This window comes from Pseudorasbora parva, chromosome 17 (assembly GCF_024679245.1).
Source record: "Pseudorasbora parva isolate DD20220531a chromosome 17, ASM2467924v1, whole genome shotgun sequence".
Classification (NCBI taxonomy): domain Eukaryota; kingdom Metazoa; phylum Chordata; class Actinopteri; order Cypriniformes; family Gobionidae; genus Pseudorasbora; species Pseudorasbora parva.
This window is the reverse complement of record NC_090188.1, coordinates 43,636,362-43,651,394: the sequence shown is the minus strand read 5'-3', so window position 1 is coordinate 43,651,394 and position 15,033 is coordinate 43,636,362. Positions and strand designations below refer to the sequence as shown.

Below are 15,033 nucleotides of genomic sequence, written 5' to 3'. Positions count from 1 at the left end.
CGACCTGTGCGGCTCCGAACTGGTCCCATATCAGCTGGACCGCCTGGGGGTGGAGTCGCCACTCTCCCGGAGGTGTCGGCTGACGAGAGAGCTCGTCGGCTGTCTGGTTCAGCACACCAGGGACATGAATGGCCCGAAGCGACCTCAGCTGCTTCTGACTCCACAGGAGGAGGTGGCGGGCGAGTTGGAGCAGACGACGGGAGCGTAGACCACCCTGACGGTTGATGTACGCAACGGCCGTGGTGCTGTCCGTACGGACCAGTACATGCTTGCCACGCAGCGGCCCCTTGAGGCGGCGGAGTGCCAGATGTACTGCCAGTAACTCGAGGCAATTGATATGCCAATGCAATTGCGGCCCCGTCCACAGACCAGCAACTGCATGCCCGTTGTACGTGGCCCCCCAGCCTGTGGTGGAGGCATCCGTGAATAGCACAGCATGCCTGGACACTTGTTCTAGGGGCACCCCGGCCCGGAGAAACGAAGTGCTGGACCACGGGCTGAAGGTTTGGCGGCAGTAAGGAGTCACTGGGACCCGGTACTGACCGCTCTGCCACGCCCACCTCGGGACTCGGCCATTGAGCCAGCGTTGAAGCGGTCTCATATGAAGCAATCCGAGCGGCGTGACCGCGGCTGCAGATGCCATATGCCCCAGGAGCCTCTGAAAGAATTTCAGTGGGACCGCTGTCCTGCTCTTGAACATATTCAAGCAGTTCAACACCGACTGGACTCGCTCCTCGGAGAGGCGCGCCGTCCGGTTGACCGAGTCCAGCTCCATACCGAGATAAGAGATCCTCTGTGTGGGACAGAGTTTGCTCTTCTCTCGGTTGACCCGAAGGCCCAACTGGCTGAGGTGACTGAGCACCAGGTCCCTGTGTTCGCACAACTGGTCCTTCGACTGGGCTAGGATCAGCCAATCGTCGAGGTAGTTGAGAATCCGAACGCCGCGTTCTCTGAGTGGAACAATGGCTGCCTCCGCGACCTTCGTAAAGACGCGGGGCGACAGGGACAGCCCGAAGGGCAAGACCTTGTACTGATATGCTTTCCCCTCGAACGCAAAGCGTAGGAACGGTCTGTGTCGAGGGAGAATAGACACATGGAAGTACGCGTCCTTCAGGTCGATCGCTGCAAACCAATCCTGGGGACGGATGCATTGGAAAATGCGTTTCTGCGTCAACATCCTGAACGGGAGCTTGTGCAGGGCCCGATTCAGAACTCGCAGGTCCAGGATTGGCCGTAACCCACCCCCTTTCTTGGGCACAATGAAGTAGGGGCTGTAAAACCCCGCCTTCATATCGGCTGGAGGAACCGGCTCGATCGCGTCCTTCGCCAGTAGGACCTCGATCTCTGACCGCAAGACTTGAGCATCGCTGCTTCGCACGGGGGTGAAGAGGATGCCCTTGTACTTGGGTGGCCGGCGTGCGAACTGAATCGCGTAGCCGAGTCTGATAGTACGGATGAGCCAGCGAGACGGCCTGGGGAGACCTAGCCAGGCCCCCAGAGACCGTACAAGCGGGACCAACGGCACCACAGACGTGCCCGGGGTGGGGCAGCGAAGCGGAGTACTCTGGCCCGACTCGGGAGGCCCGGAGGCGGCCCGTAGTGTTGCCTGAGCACTCCTGGTTTGGACAGAGAGTGGGTGAGAAGGCCCGGGGGCGTCCTCGGAGCCCACTCTGCTGTCCACTGCCCGGAGGCAGGGAAGTGAAGCACTCAGCCCCGACCCGGAAGGCCCGTGGGCGGCCCGGAGTGTTGACTGAGTGCTCACAAGAGAGGCAGTGTGTGGGTGAGAAGGCCCGGGGGCGTCCTCGAGGCCCACACAGCTGCCCCCTGGCGACGGGAGGGTAGGAAAGGAGTGACAAGGCCCGTGGGCGTCGCACACTGCCAACCTGACCCTCTTGGGGCCCAGAGAGAGAGGAAATTGCTCTTTTGGTGAAAATGTGGGTACCGCTGGACTCCGGAGAGCCAGCGGCAGAGATGTTGTGACCAGTGTTGCCCCCCCGGTCCTCCTCCGGGGGGGTGGGAGGGATGCGGACATCATCTCCCTCAGAGCAGCTCCTCTTCTCCCTGGGCTGCCCGTCTCAGGGCCGCTTCCCCTTACGCTTGCCGGCAGGTTTGGCGGGCCCTTGGACGGGTTGGGCGGCCCCCTTGCGTCCGGCGCCCTGCTTCGCGGGTGGAGGCTGCTGCTTGGGCTTGGCAGGGGCGGAGGCGGACGCTGGAGGACGCCCTCGGCGACGAGCAGACTGGGGGGCTGCCCCGGGCGGCTGGGTGGAGGCAGCAGCGGGCCGCCGGGGCAGGATGTTTTTGATGGCCTCCGTCTGCTTCTTGGCCACCGAGAACTGCTGGGCAAAGTCCTCGATGGCGTCGCCGAAGAGGCCGGCCTGACAGACAGGGGCGTTTAGAAACCGAACCTTGTCCGAATCCCGCATGTCTGTCAGGTTCAGCCACAGGTGGCGTTCCTGGACCACCAAGGTGGACATCGCCCGACCCAGGGAGCGGGCCGTGACTTTCGTCGCCCGGAGGGCGAGGTCCGTCGCGGCTCGCAGTTCCTGCATAACTGCCTGGTCGGAACCACCCTCGTGCAGTTCCATGAGCGCTTTGGCCTGGTGGACCTGCAGGAGCGCCATGGCGTGCAAAGCTGATGCAGCTTCTCCGCAGGCTGAGTAAGCCTTGCCCGTCAAGCCGGACGAGAACTTACACGCCCGGGAGGGGAGACGCGGGGCGTGCCTCCAGTCCGCAGCGGTCTTAGGACACAGGTGCATCGCAACCGACCGCTCGACTGGAGGGATCCCCTCGTAACCCTTAGCTGCACCACCATCGAGAGTGGTGAGGATGGAGGAGTCAGTCGATCGCTGGCGTGCGCTGTACGGCGCTACCCAGGACTTCGTGAGCTCCTGATGCACTTCCGGGAAGAAAGGCACCGGGGCGGGACGCTGAGAACCAGCGCGACCCGTCCCGAGAAACCAATCATCCAGCCGCGAAGGTTCGGGACGTGGTGGAGGGTTCCACTCAAGCCCGACACTTGCGGCGGCCCGGGCAAGCATAGCCGTAAGTTCCGGGTCAGACTCGGGCAACGCTGTCACACCCGAAGGGGGCAACGCAGCCGAGTCTTCATCCTCGGAACCCATTAGCTCATCCCCCGATGCAGCAACCGACATCTGGTCCTCCGCCGGAGCCCCAAAAGAGACGACTGGCGCTCCACGTGGGAGGTCAGCGCGCCCTTCCGGAAGCTCCACCGGTACAGTGGAGGGGGGAGGGGCCCGAGGAGCCGTGAGACCCGTCGGGTTTACCCTGACCGACACCCTCAGGTCCCCACCAAGGTCATCAGCCAAAGTAGTAGCCCTCTGCTTTGCAGCTGGAGGACCACTAGATCGGGGGATGGACGATGGTGTTCCACCTCTTCTGAGGTACTGGAGACGGGACCGCAACACTGCAATGGACATATTCCCGCAATGGGAACATGTCTCATCCACGAACGCAGCCTCAGCGTGCTGTGCGCCCAGACACGAGAGACAACGAACGTGTCCGTCAAGCGGAGACAGAAATCGACCGCATCCAGAAACACACGGCTTGAATGACATCTTGAAAAAGACGCAGGGTCAAACCGTGTTGCTCTTTTGTGAATGGAAGTTGCTCTTTTAGTGCTGAAGCACTCAGGGAGATGACCGCGGCTCCACGCAGTTCGATAGTGCAAGCCTGCGTGAGCTCTCAGTGATATGTATGTGTGAGCGCCCAGCGAACCAACTGTAATGTGTGTGTAAGGAAACGCTCAGCGAACCAACAGCTCTTTGTACACTCTATCACTGAAGTGGACGGTCTCTCGCTGACGCGCCGTATCACCCGCACTGGCAAACTCTTTCACAGGAATGTTTTTGACTCGTAGTCAGAAAGCTCTTCGTAGAAACAGCAATGAAAACTGTTCGGCTCCGAAGTAGAAAGCGCTGATCTACCATTCCACTTCCTATTTATACCCGCGCTGCGGGGCGGAGCGTGGAATGCGTGATCGCATGCCAAATTTCATTGGCTCGTTGTTAGATGCTCGAAGTAGGATTGGTCTCTAAAGTAAGATCCCATTCGTCGGTTCAGTTCTGACGTACGTCGAACGTGACCGACTGAAAGGGAACTACACTTCCCAACGTTCCCAACCAAACACACGTGCGATGTGATGAGTAAAAAACGCAAGATCACACATGCGTCAGACCGGAGTTCTCGCGCAAGACTTGGAATTGTTATGAAAAATAATAAACTGCACAAAGTTTGCTTCAACTTGTATGTGCGCTGATTTGTGGAGAAAAAGAAAAAAGTATATTGTGGAGGAAATTGTTGGAGAGACAGAGGGAGCAAGGATTGAGTTCTGCAAAGAGAGTTTGAGGTAAATAATTAATTTTGCAATGTGCTGCTGCTGGATGTGCAAGTGTTTGGGCTTTGTTTCTGTTTGATAGAATTGTAAATATATCTATTAAAATACTGATATCATAGCTATCAAAATCCAGTGTTCGGCATTTTGCGTACGTGAGATTTTGTTGTAGATGTTTAAAAAAAAATATATATATATATATTGTGTACTGTGCTAATTAATTGAGATTTCTTACAGCTCTTACAGGTTGTTGGCCTTGTCTGTTTCGTTGCTTCTATTACTCTCCCCTTTTTTTGTAAGTCGCTTTGGATAAAAGCGTCTGTTAAATGATTAAATGTAAATGTAAATGATATTCTGTCTATAACTCCTCCCTGAACCTCCTGCTGCCCTGTATCTCATGCTCTCATTGGCTGTTGGTCATCGCCGATGTAATTTTCAGTCAGAACTCATTTCACAAATTTTGAATCACAGACAGGTTCAGATATTTAACCAAATATCTCGCGGGCTCGTTGGCGATTCTCTCTGATCGCGTCTTTGATCGTTCACACTGCGTGATTGTCACTCTCGTGCACGAGCACCAATTTGCCTGTGATTTCGGGCATTTCTTGGCAATCTCGCAAAACCTGTCGGCGAGTCAAAATCGGGCAGTGTGAACTAGGCTTTATACCAATTGTTGGGCGTCTTGTGTTTGTCAGATCGTTTGGTTTTGTCCCAGTGTGTGTGTTTTGGCATGCTCTCATTCTCCAGCAGGACCTGGGTTAGATGCCAGTCACCGATAGTTCGCTCAGCTGCCTTCACGGAGAATCGCTCTGTTCATTTCAGAGAGGGAAACTCTGGTGCGTCTCTCTGGTTTCAATAAACATTTCATATGAGATGGAAATCACCCGATCGCTAGCTGTTCTCAGAGGAGAGCTATGGTAGAAATGTATCCATCTTGAACAAAAACATAATTATCAGCTAATAAGGGTAAACATACTCTGGTTCACTGAAGGGAATACCTGGGTTTCCACAGTTGACAGGTTGTAGAGATCTTTGATGGAATCACGTCATCATGTTCTGATATTAAAGATAGACGTGAAGTGCAACTTGTATGAAGTTCAATTGCGTTTGCAATATTTCACATCTATATTAGTTTTCACATGATTTTATGCAACTTTTTTGATTGCTTTATTAAATACACACAATGTTGCCGTGTTATTACTGTGTTATGTTTAATACAGTATCTCTTCGGTTTAAAACATTAATGCATGCTGTCCACTCTCTGAAAATCTTTTGAGAAAAATTTGTAAAAAGCAACAACAACAACACTGCGGTTATCATCATTCATTTAATGCATGAAAGGGTTATATATTGACAGCCCAAATGTTTTATTAGGACATTATGCATTTGCATCCAATGTTATAGAAAGAAACCCAAGAACATTTTAGAGATTTTAGAAATGAACAATCAAAAGCTCAGTATATGGCTAATCTGATTTTTTTTTTCCCAGTTACAATCATATGCATTCTTAGATTACAAATCGATATATAAATTGTAAAGAAATACATGCACAAATAGTTGTGTATGTAACATTCAGGTGTTGATCAATGTAGATTATCTTGGAAAGGAAGCTGGTGATTTTAGAGAGATTGGCGTTTCAGCGATAAAAGAGAAGCACGGCGGCTTCGGTTATCTCTTTGGAAGCACTCCATCCTGCATTAGTACCATAGCCATCCCAGTCAAAACCTGCAAAGTCCCCACACTGTCTTGGGGCCGCCTCGGGAAAGTGTCCACCTCCACCAATACAGAACTGCAACAAATATGAGGAACAACAAAACATACAGTGGGGCAAAAAAGTATTTAGTCAGCCACTAATTGTGTAAGTTCTTCTTCAAATGACATTGGTGCGCTCACTACAAAAACAAAAAACAAAAAATGTATTTTCTTACTTAGTATTTTTGTCTTGTTTCTAGTCCGAACATCTTGTTTTGGTAAAAAAAAAAAAAACTCAAAATGAAGAGAGTTTTTTCTTAAGATTATCTAAATAATCTGCCAATGGGGTAAGAAAAAAAATCTTAATTCATAAAAAAAAACAAGATTATTTTTCTCACCCCATTGGCAGATTATTTTAAAATCTTATTTTAAGCAAAAACTCTCTTCGTTTTGAGTTATTTTTTCCCAAAACAAGACAATAATTTTTACTTGTCTAGTAAATGTTTCTTAATGTAAGCTTTTTTTGTTGATATTTTGACTAGAAACAAGACAAAAACACTAAGTAAGAAAAGCATTTTTTTTGCAGTGCTTGATTTATTTCCATTGTAATGCATTACGATCAACACATTTACTCAGGGTTGCCAACTTTTAAGTTCAGGTTGGAGTGAGACTTTTGTATCAATGTAGAATAGCCTACTGTACAAAATAAGGAAAGATTTGTTTGTCTTAGCACTATTTTAGCACTATTTTAAATATTTCTTGCATCAAATTATATGTGTTCGCATTCATTATTATTCACTTGTGTGTGCTTTTATAAGTATCATTATTCATTAAAAATATTAGGATGCAAGTTATTAACGTTTTAAAATTTCACATTTAAAGAAATCTAATGTTTCATCATGTCTAAATATTAATTAAAATGCAAGACTGCAATACTTTTTGGAGCAACTAGATTAGATACATGTATATTTATTGAAGAGCCATAAGGCACCTACTGGGTAATGGCATTACAAATGAACATTATTATCTTTTTAGCCACAAAATGACTCTTTGAATTGGAATTATCTATTTAAATCTTAATTATTACGCTAATTGTAATATAAATAATAGAAATATTAGAAGAAAAATATTTTAAGTGGTCATTAATTGACAATAATTATTGCATAAATAGTAATGAGTACCAAAATATCTCCTTAAAATATTCAATAAATATTGTTTGACTAAAATATAGAACATTTTTTAAATTGAAAAATAGTTACGGTGTATGGTCACATTTGAGCATCAATGAGTATTTCTGTGACCAATTAGTAAGGAATACCTGAGGGCTAAATACAAGAATAACATTAATGTTTACAATGTTGTATCTCTATCCCTCTCCATAATAAAACGATCCTGTAAATACGGCTGACTCAATAATCGATGCACACTAAGCTGTGCTGTTTATCAAAACGTGCTGCAAACATCTGTATAGTGAAACTGTTGTGTATCCGCTTAAGCCATTCAAATGCATTGACACAGCGCTAGAAGTATTGAGCTGAGTATCCATTTTTCAATGCCTCAGCTTTAACATTATGCCAAATTAGCACCAAAATGCTATTTATTGTTTGAATTTTGCTTTAAATTTTGCTTTAAAACTTAAAATATTTTTTTTAAAAACCTTAGCTTTGTTTAATATCAAAAGCAGGTTTGGCAGTTTGGCGTGAGATTAAGTTGGGCAGAGTGAGAGCGAGCTGGCAACCCTGATTTACTATTTATACACACTGTAATATAAAATATATTAAATGCTGCCCACAGACAATCATTTAATTAATCCAGATTATTATTTTAACTCACATGTTCAGTGTTGCACTGGGTTGGTTTGAGTCCAGAACAAAGAGCCATGGCTGCCCTTTCATGATTGAAGACTCTGAATGAGATGAATCCAGGCATAAAATTTGCTGTGGAAAATGCACAGAACATATTATTGATGAAAATCTGTCATGCACACACGACATGTCTTAGTCCAAGTGAGTGATGATGATGCCTTGTCAATTGTACACCATCACTTAAAGGGTGTTGAAGGGGGCGGGGTTCTGCGAGGTCTGCAGCGGGAGAGAGAGCTCAGAGTGTGTTTATTGTTTATTTGAAAAGACTGAATAAAGAGAGTGAGTCCCAGTCAAAGCTGACCCCTGTCTTCTTAAAAATATTGGCTTGTTAAATGAAGGGGAAAAAAAACTTACTTCTTGAATGGGGACCATACAGATTTTTGTTGTATTCCGCATTTCCGATATCATACACTATTGGAATAGAAGGCCCGTTATCAGTCAGGCATGACCCTATTCCAAACCTCACAGGGAATTTCTGGGAGAATTGAAAGGGAAAAAAAATCTGTGTTTTTGTATTTTCATTTAAAAAAATGCATGAATGTTTTAAACCCCAAATTGTAAAAGTTAATCTGACCTTGAATAAATTGTAAAGGTTTCCTCCATGGAGAGTTAAGAAGTGATTCTCAGTGTGGTATCGCAGGAAGGTCGTAGTAGACCAGAAGTCCAACTCTATATTATTAGGAACATGCCACACAGACACATCTTTTGCCACAATGTCAAAGTATCCAGGATTCTGTGGCAAAAAAACGAAACCGACTGTCCTTTCAGATTCCAGATAAACATCCTTCAATCCAGCGTATAATTTTTTTTTGAGCGATAATTGTGCTTTATAAGTGGTAAGTAAAAAATACAATTATTATTTATAATCATCACTTGTAGAGGCTTCTACAGTTCCAAATTTGACTGTGAACCCTTTTAGCACTTATGGGTTAAAAAAAGCTTTTCTTACTTAGAATTTTTGTCTTGTTTCTAGTCTAAATAAATTACATTAAGAAACAATTACTAGACAAGTAAAATTATTGTCTTGTTTTGGGAAAAAATTAACTCAAATAAGAGTTTTTTTCGCTTGAAATAAGCCAAATAATCTGCCAATGGGGTAAGAAAAATAATGTTGTTTTAAGATTTTACTTACCCGATTGGCAGATTATTTAGCTTATTTTAAGCAAAAAATCTTAAATTTTAGTTATTTTTTCCCCCCAAAACAAGACAATTACTTTTGCTCGTCTAGTAAATACTTCTTGTTTTAAGAATTTTTAGATGTTTGGACGAGAAACAAGACAAAAATGCTAAGTAAGAAAAGCATTTTTGCAGTGAACCTTCCAAATACGTAGAGCTGGTAGATCCTTTAAAGGTTCTATAGAGAAAGTTTTCTTCTAATAGTGTATGGCTGGAAAACCGTAAATGTAATAAAATGAAATTAAAACCTTATAATCGTCACTTGTAGAGGCTTCTGCATTTCCAAATGTGACGGTGTTTGCCCATGCTCCGTCACCATCAGGCCAGAGTGGGCTACTGCCCTGCTGACTAGACCAGCGATCACCTACAGTACATTTTCCATACATGTTGTTTTCATGAACACTGGCCACCAGCGTCCAGCCTCCACCGGCAGTGGTCATATCACAGAAGGCCTCATAAAGGACCCCTCTTGAGGAGTTCAGATAGTAAAGGCCATCTGCTTGGACAGAAGCACACCTGAGTCACTTAAATGCAGTTGTTGGTTAAGATGAAATGTATTACTTAAAGGACCGTACCATTGTAAACACGATGCTTCTCGCGAAGTTCTTTGCAGCTTCGAGCAGAATATTTAATTCTGTTCTGAGGTATTGTATTTATATGTGGTGCTTCTTGTTGATCCACTGCAATGTTAGACAAAGATTTAGTGGACTATACTGCAAAAAATGATTTCTTACTTAGTATTTTTGTCTTATTTCTAGTCTAAATATCTAAAAATTCTTATATTAAGAAACATTTACTAGACAAGTAAAAATGATTGTCTTGTTTTGGGGAAAAATAACTCAAAATTAAAGGGATCCCCTGGTGTTGAGACTTGTATGGCTTAATATAACATAAATGATGTCTCTTACTGAATTATGTAGTAGAAAACCCATGAAAGATCTACATTATTTAAAAAATCGATTTTATATTTGGACCATGGGCGGCGCCATTTTGTTTGCGTTCTAGGTTGATGACGTAGAATGGTTGAACTCCTCAATCAGCTGGCATTACCCGTAGCTATTTTTACCACAACGCAACTCAAAAATTGTTTCAGAGTTAAACAAAACCAATGAATTGCTTTGTAATTGTACTTAAAACACACTCAAACATACATGTGCACACAAACTCACCTACACAAGTCACAAACAGATCGGCGGCCGGGCACACACACCTGACAGACTGCGCTGTCTCAATCGAGATGTTGGGCTGCTCAGTCTCCACGACAGGGGCTGAATCCGAAATCGACCCCCTATACCCTGAAATAGGGCATTATTTGAAGGGACGGCCATTTGTAGTGCGTCCGACATCATGGACATGTTCGAGTGCAGTCATTCAGTCTCACGTTCACCGCAATAACGAGTGTACAAAACGATTTACAAAATAGCTACGGGTAATGCCAGCTGATTGAGGAGTGCCACCATTCTACGTCATCAACCTAGAACGCAAACAAAATGGCGCTGCCCATGGTCCAAATATAAAATCGATTTTTTAAATAACGTAGATCTTTCATGGGTTTTCTACTACATAATTCAGTAAGAGACATCATTTATGTTATATTAAGCCATACAAGTCTCAACACCAGGGGATCCCTTTAAGAGAGTTTTTGCTTAAAATAGCAAAATAATCTGCCAATGGGGTGAGCAAAATAATCCTGTTTTCTGTTTGAATTTTTAAAAAAAATTCTCACCCCATTGGCAGATTATTTATCTTATTTTAAGCAAAAACTCTTAATTTTTAGTTATTTTTTCACCAAAACAAGCCAATAACTTTTGCTTGTCTAGTAAATATTTCTTGTTTTAAGAATTGTTACATGTTTGGACTAGAAACAAGACAAAAATACTATAAGAAAAGCATTTTCTGCAGTGTATATTGTAATAACATTTTAAGATCAATCAAAAACGTATTACTTACAAATGATTACACTTGCAGTCTCACAGAGCCATAAATTCAGTGCGAGACTGAAAAAGATCCCTAGAGACATTTTTGTAAACATGGTCTGCAAACAAAAGGAGAAGGGCTCTTCACAATTACAATTAAACATCATATTTCAATATTACATTTGTATGGTACACTGCAAAAAAGGCCTTTCTTGCTTAGCATTTTTGACTTGTTTCTAGTTAAAATATCTAAAAATTCTTACATTAAGAAACATTTACTAGACAAGTACAAATTATTGTCTTGTTTCGGAAATAACTCAGAGTTTTTGCTTAAAATAGACAAGTAATCTGCCATTGGGGTAAGAAAATTAATCTTGTTTTCTGTTTGAATTAAGATTATTTTACTCACTCCATTGGCAGATTATTTATCTTATTTTAAGCAAAAACTCTCTTCATTTTGAGTTATTTTTTCCCAAAACAAGACAATTTCTTTTGCTTGTCTAGTAAATACTTCTTGTTTTAATAATTTTTAGATGTTTGGACTAGAAACAAGACAACAATACTGAGTAAGAAAAACATTTTTTGCAGTGTAAACATTATATTTCAAGATTACATTTGTATGTTACACAAAGTCTTACATTTGCTTCTTGTCTCGTGGTTCTCTCCTGAGTTGGCGAGCGCTGTCCAGGCTTTTGGCTTCTGGCCGGGGCAGAGAATAAAGCTCAGGCATCCTTTCCCAGTAGTACTTATACTCAGGTGCCAAATAATACATGCTATTAATGTCCGTAATTTGAGAATTGTGTTTTGACTGACATGTCAACTCCAAATTTGCTTTGTAAAATGTAAATACTGAACTATTTAATTTGTGCATGGCTGTACTAACAAGGAAAACGATTAAATTAACAGATAACAAAGAACTGACAAATGTCTACATTTTATCTAAACCCGTCATTGATGCCTAACAGCTCATCATATAATTGGATTTTAGGCTCTAGACAAATGTTTGTTAAACGTGGCTCTGCGAATAGACTTGTTTTGATTTAGGATATAGCCGGATCAGTGTCATGAAAGTCTACTTTTTAAAGTACAAATTAATTAGATATTATTACAAAGTACACGTGTTTATAAATATTGTCATGAAAGTGTATTCTCTTTAATACACTTAAGTGGCATTTAATTTTAATTATATCATATAATCTGCAAGTGCACTTTAAAAAATACTTTTAATATTTTAAGTACACAAAAAATACACTTTCAATACAATTAAGTGCACTTAATTGTACTTAAGTACACTAGTACACTTAAGTATACTTTTTCACAAGGGTAGACTCTGTGTTGATTTAGTATATCGCTGGATCAGTGTGCACTGACCATAGATATCCATAATAAAGGCTAGATGTCTTGTGCGCGCTGTTGGCCAATGGAGGTCGCCGTCCGCAACTGGCGGCCATCTTGTCACAGGCAGCTCGCTCACTCGTAACAGTGTGCTTTGATGTGGGCCAGTTCTGCTTCATGCGTTTTGTTCATGGCTGACATGCGGCGTTGCTATGGCTTGATTGCGGCCTAAATCTGGCAAACGGGAGCGGACCGCCCAAGTGCCATCATTCCACGCGGGTAGTGGGCCAGATGAAAGTGTCAAGTGTGGGCCGGATCTGGGCCAGAGCAATTTTGCTATCTGGGATGGTGCATGTACTTTTAAATAGCCATAACTTGCTCGATTTTCAAACTGTTTCGTTTGTTATAAATGTCAGAGATGTAGTTATGACACTACATACTTATGAATAATTATAACCATGGACTTCAATATGAAAGTAACATTGAACAGAACAGACAGGTGCAATGAATATACACACACACAGGGTATTTATGTTAAATCAATATATAGGCTATTAAAACTGTGTACCGAATGGCAACATGAGAAATTATATATATTTATACACATATATAGCTCTGAATTTTTTTTCCAGAGCCAGCTATATATATATATATATATATATATATATATATATATATATATATATATATATATATATATATATATATATATATATATATAAACGCTTTTATAATAAGAATATCACTATTATAATAAATTGTATTTTACTTATTAATTTATATTGTAAATTAAACAAAAAAACATGCAAACTAAGTTTATTTTAACTAGACAAAAGATTGGTTGTCATAAAATCGTTATTGGTGTCAATAAACCTATGTAATTGAACAGCTCGATTGTGGTCTCAGCCTTGATAATGTGCACGTAAGTTAGCCGTGATACACAAGCTGCACGATTAAGTCGTTTATCGAAACGAAAAGCTGCAATTTCAACGTGTTAAAGCATCCAGATTTGTAGCCATGTTAATAAAGTTTGTAAGAACCCAAACCATTTGTAAATCCGTCAAGATTTCAGCGAGATACGAGTACTTATGTTCGTACAGACCACTCCTCTTACATCAGGTTCCACAGAGCCTGACAGAAAGCTTGCCTGTGACAAGATGGCTGCCGGTGATGCCGATGGTGACTCCGCCGTAAGATATCTAGTCCTTATTATGGATATCTATGGCACTGACCACCACAGTGCTCTTGTCAGCACTCCTGAGTCACTTAAATGCAGTTGTTGGTCAAGATGAAATATATTATTTAAATATATCCATGTAGTCATGTATGTTTTCATGTAATCGCGATGTTGTATTGTCATGTGTATCAAACTAAAACTGTTAAAAAAACATATACCCCACTTCATTGATAGTGTAGGTTTATATGTTGAACTGTTTTATTATACAAACAGATGCTTTATTAAGCAGTGCATAAAGTATTGAGTGAAAATGTCTTCTGAAACATCTGTGTATTTGACAAATATTGCATTTGTTTAACTTCAGCTGTGATAAAGTATGCAAATATAGCGCGAATGTCAACTGGAAGCAGAAAGTGTCCGACTTCTTGGTTTGCAGCTCCTCCTCACCTGCAATATAATATATATATATATATATATATATATATATATATATATATATATATATATATATATATATATATATATATATATATATATATATATATATGTGTGTGTGTGTGTATGTATGTATGTGTGTGTGTGTATTTTTTGTTTTTAGAGGGTATAGTTAATCCAGTTTATGGGTCATAATTTGCTCAAGTGTCCTTACATGTGCTTAAGAGTGTTTTTGCACAGTTTATGGAGTTAGTATTTGGTCAATAACCTTGAACATTCTTTTTAGCATTTGTGCATGAACAATTCCATATCGGGTTGATCCTTCAAGTTCTAATTTGTTTGATTAAGTGTTGGAGTGACTATAAAAGCATTTTTGTTTGTTCATCCATTGTTTGATTCATAATTTGTCAAATATCCTTTTTTTTTTAGCATTTTTGTATATGCAGTTTACTATAAGAGCATTTGGGGGGCCGCCAAACTCCATCTCGCCTAGGGCAACCAAAGAGCTAGAGATGGCAATGTCCTCACCTGTATAAAAATTATATAAATATAAAATATCTTAAACTGTGTCTGAAGATGAACAGAGGTCTTACGGGTATGGAACGACATTAGGGAGAGGAGTTAATGACACCAATTTCATTTTTGGGGGAACTATCCCTTTAAATTCAGCTGTGATAAAGTATGCAAATATAGCTTGAATGTCCCAACTGGAAGCAGACAGTGTCCGACATCACTTCTTGGTTTGCAGCTCCTCCTCACCTGCACATGGCTCTGGCCGATCGGTTACATACAGACGCAGCCGATGTCCAACACACCTTTAGAGAACGGGCCAATGACCCACAGCGCGGGTGAAACTCATTTATGTAGGTGAATTTTACAGATACTGATGATTTTCATGTGTTCACCTTGATAATAAAACATTAAGCATGGTAAGCAATAATTAAGCAATACTCTTTTCAACATAGTATGATTTGGGACATACTAATTTTATTTTTGAATACTATTTAGAATGGATAATTGGGACACAGGGCTATATTCTGGCTTCCAGCACGGGTTGTTACTCGGTCTAGATGGGCGGTCGAGACT

General features: G+C 42.1%; 1 protein-coding gene across 1 annotated transcript; it reads right to left on the bottom strand.

Annotated features, from left to right (window-relative positions):
* Positions 1–5,662: 5,662 nt before the first annotated feature.
* Positions 5,663–11,775, bottom strand: LOC137044790 (intelectin-like). The gene is made up of 8 exons (XM_067421067.1): positions 11,639–11,775; positions 11,035–11,119; positions 9,660–9,764; positions 9,333–9,580; positions 8,483–8,641; positions 8,263–8,383; positions 7,877–7,980; positions 5,663–6,140 (listed from the first exon to the last, which is right to left on the bottom strand). Exons 2-8 carry the CDS (start codon positions 11,114–11,116, stop codon positions 5,988–5,990), a joined length of 972 nt encoding a protein of 323 aa, XP_067277168.1. The 5' UTR covers positions 11,117–11,119; positions 11,639–11,775; the 3' UTR covers positions 5,663–5,987.
* Positions 11,776–15,033: the final 3,258 nt, after the last annotated feature.

Excerpts from the sequence above, each read along its gene's own strand:
- LOC137044790 (XM_067421067.1), bottom strand. The coding sequence starts at position 11,116 with ATGTTTACAAAAATGTCTCTAGGGATCTTTTTCAGTCTCGCACTGAAT. Across the intron at positions 9,765-11,034 it reads GACTGCAAGTGTAATCATTT|TGGATCAACAAGAAGCACCA; the intron begins GTAAGTAATACG and ends CTAACATTGCAG. Across the intron at positions 8,642-9,332 it reads CTACAAGTGACGATTATAAG|AATCCTGGATACTTTGACAT; the intron begins GTTTTAATTTCA and ends TTTTTGCCACAG.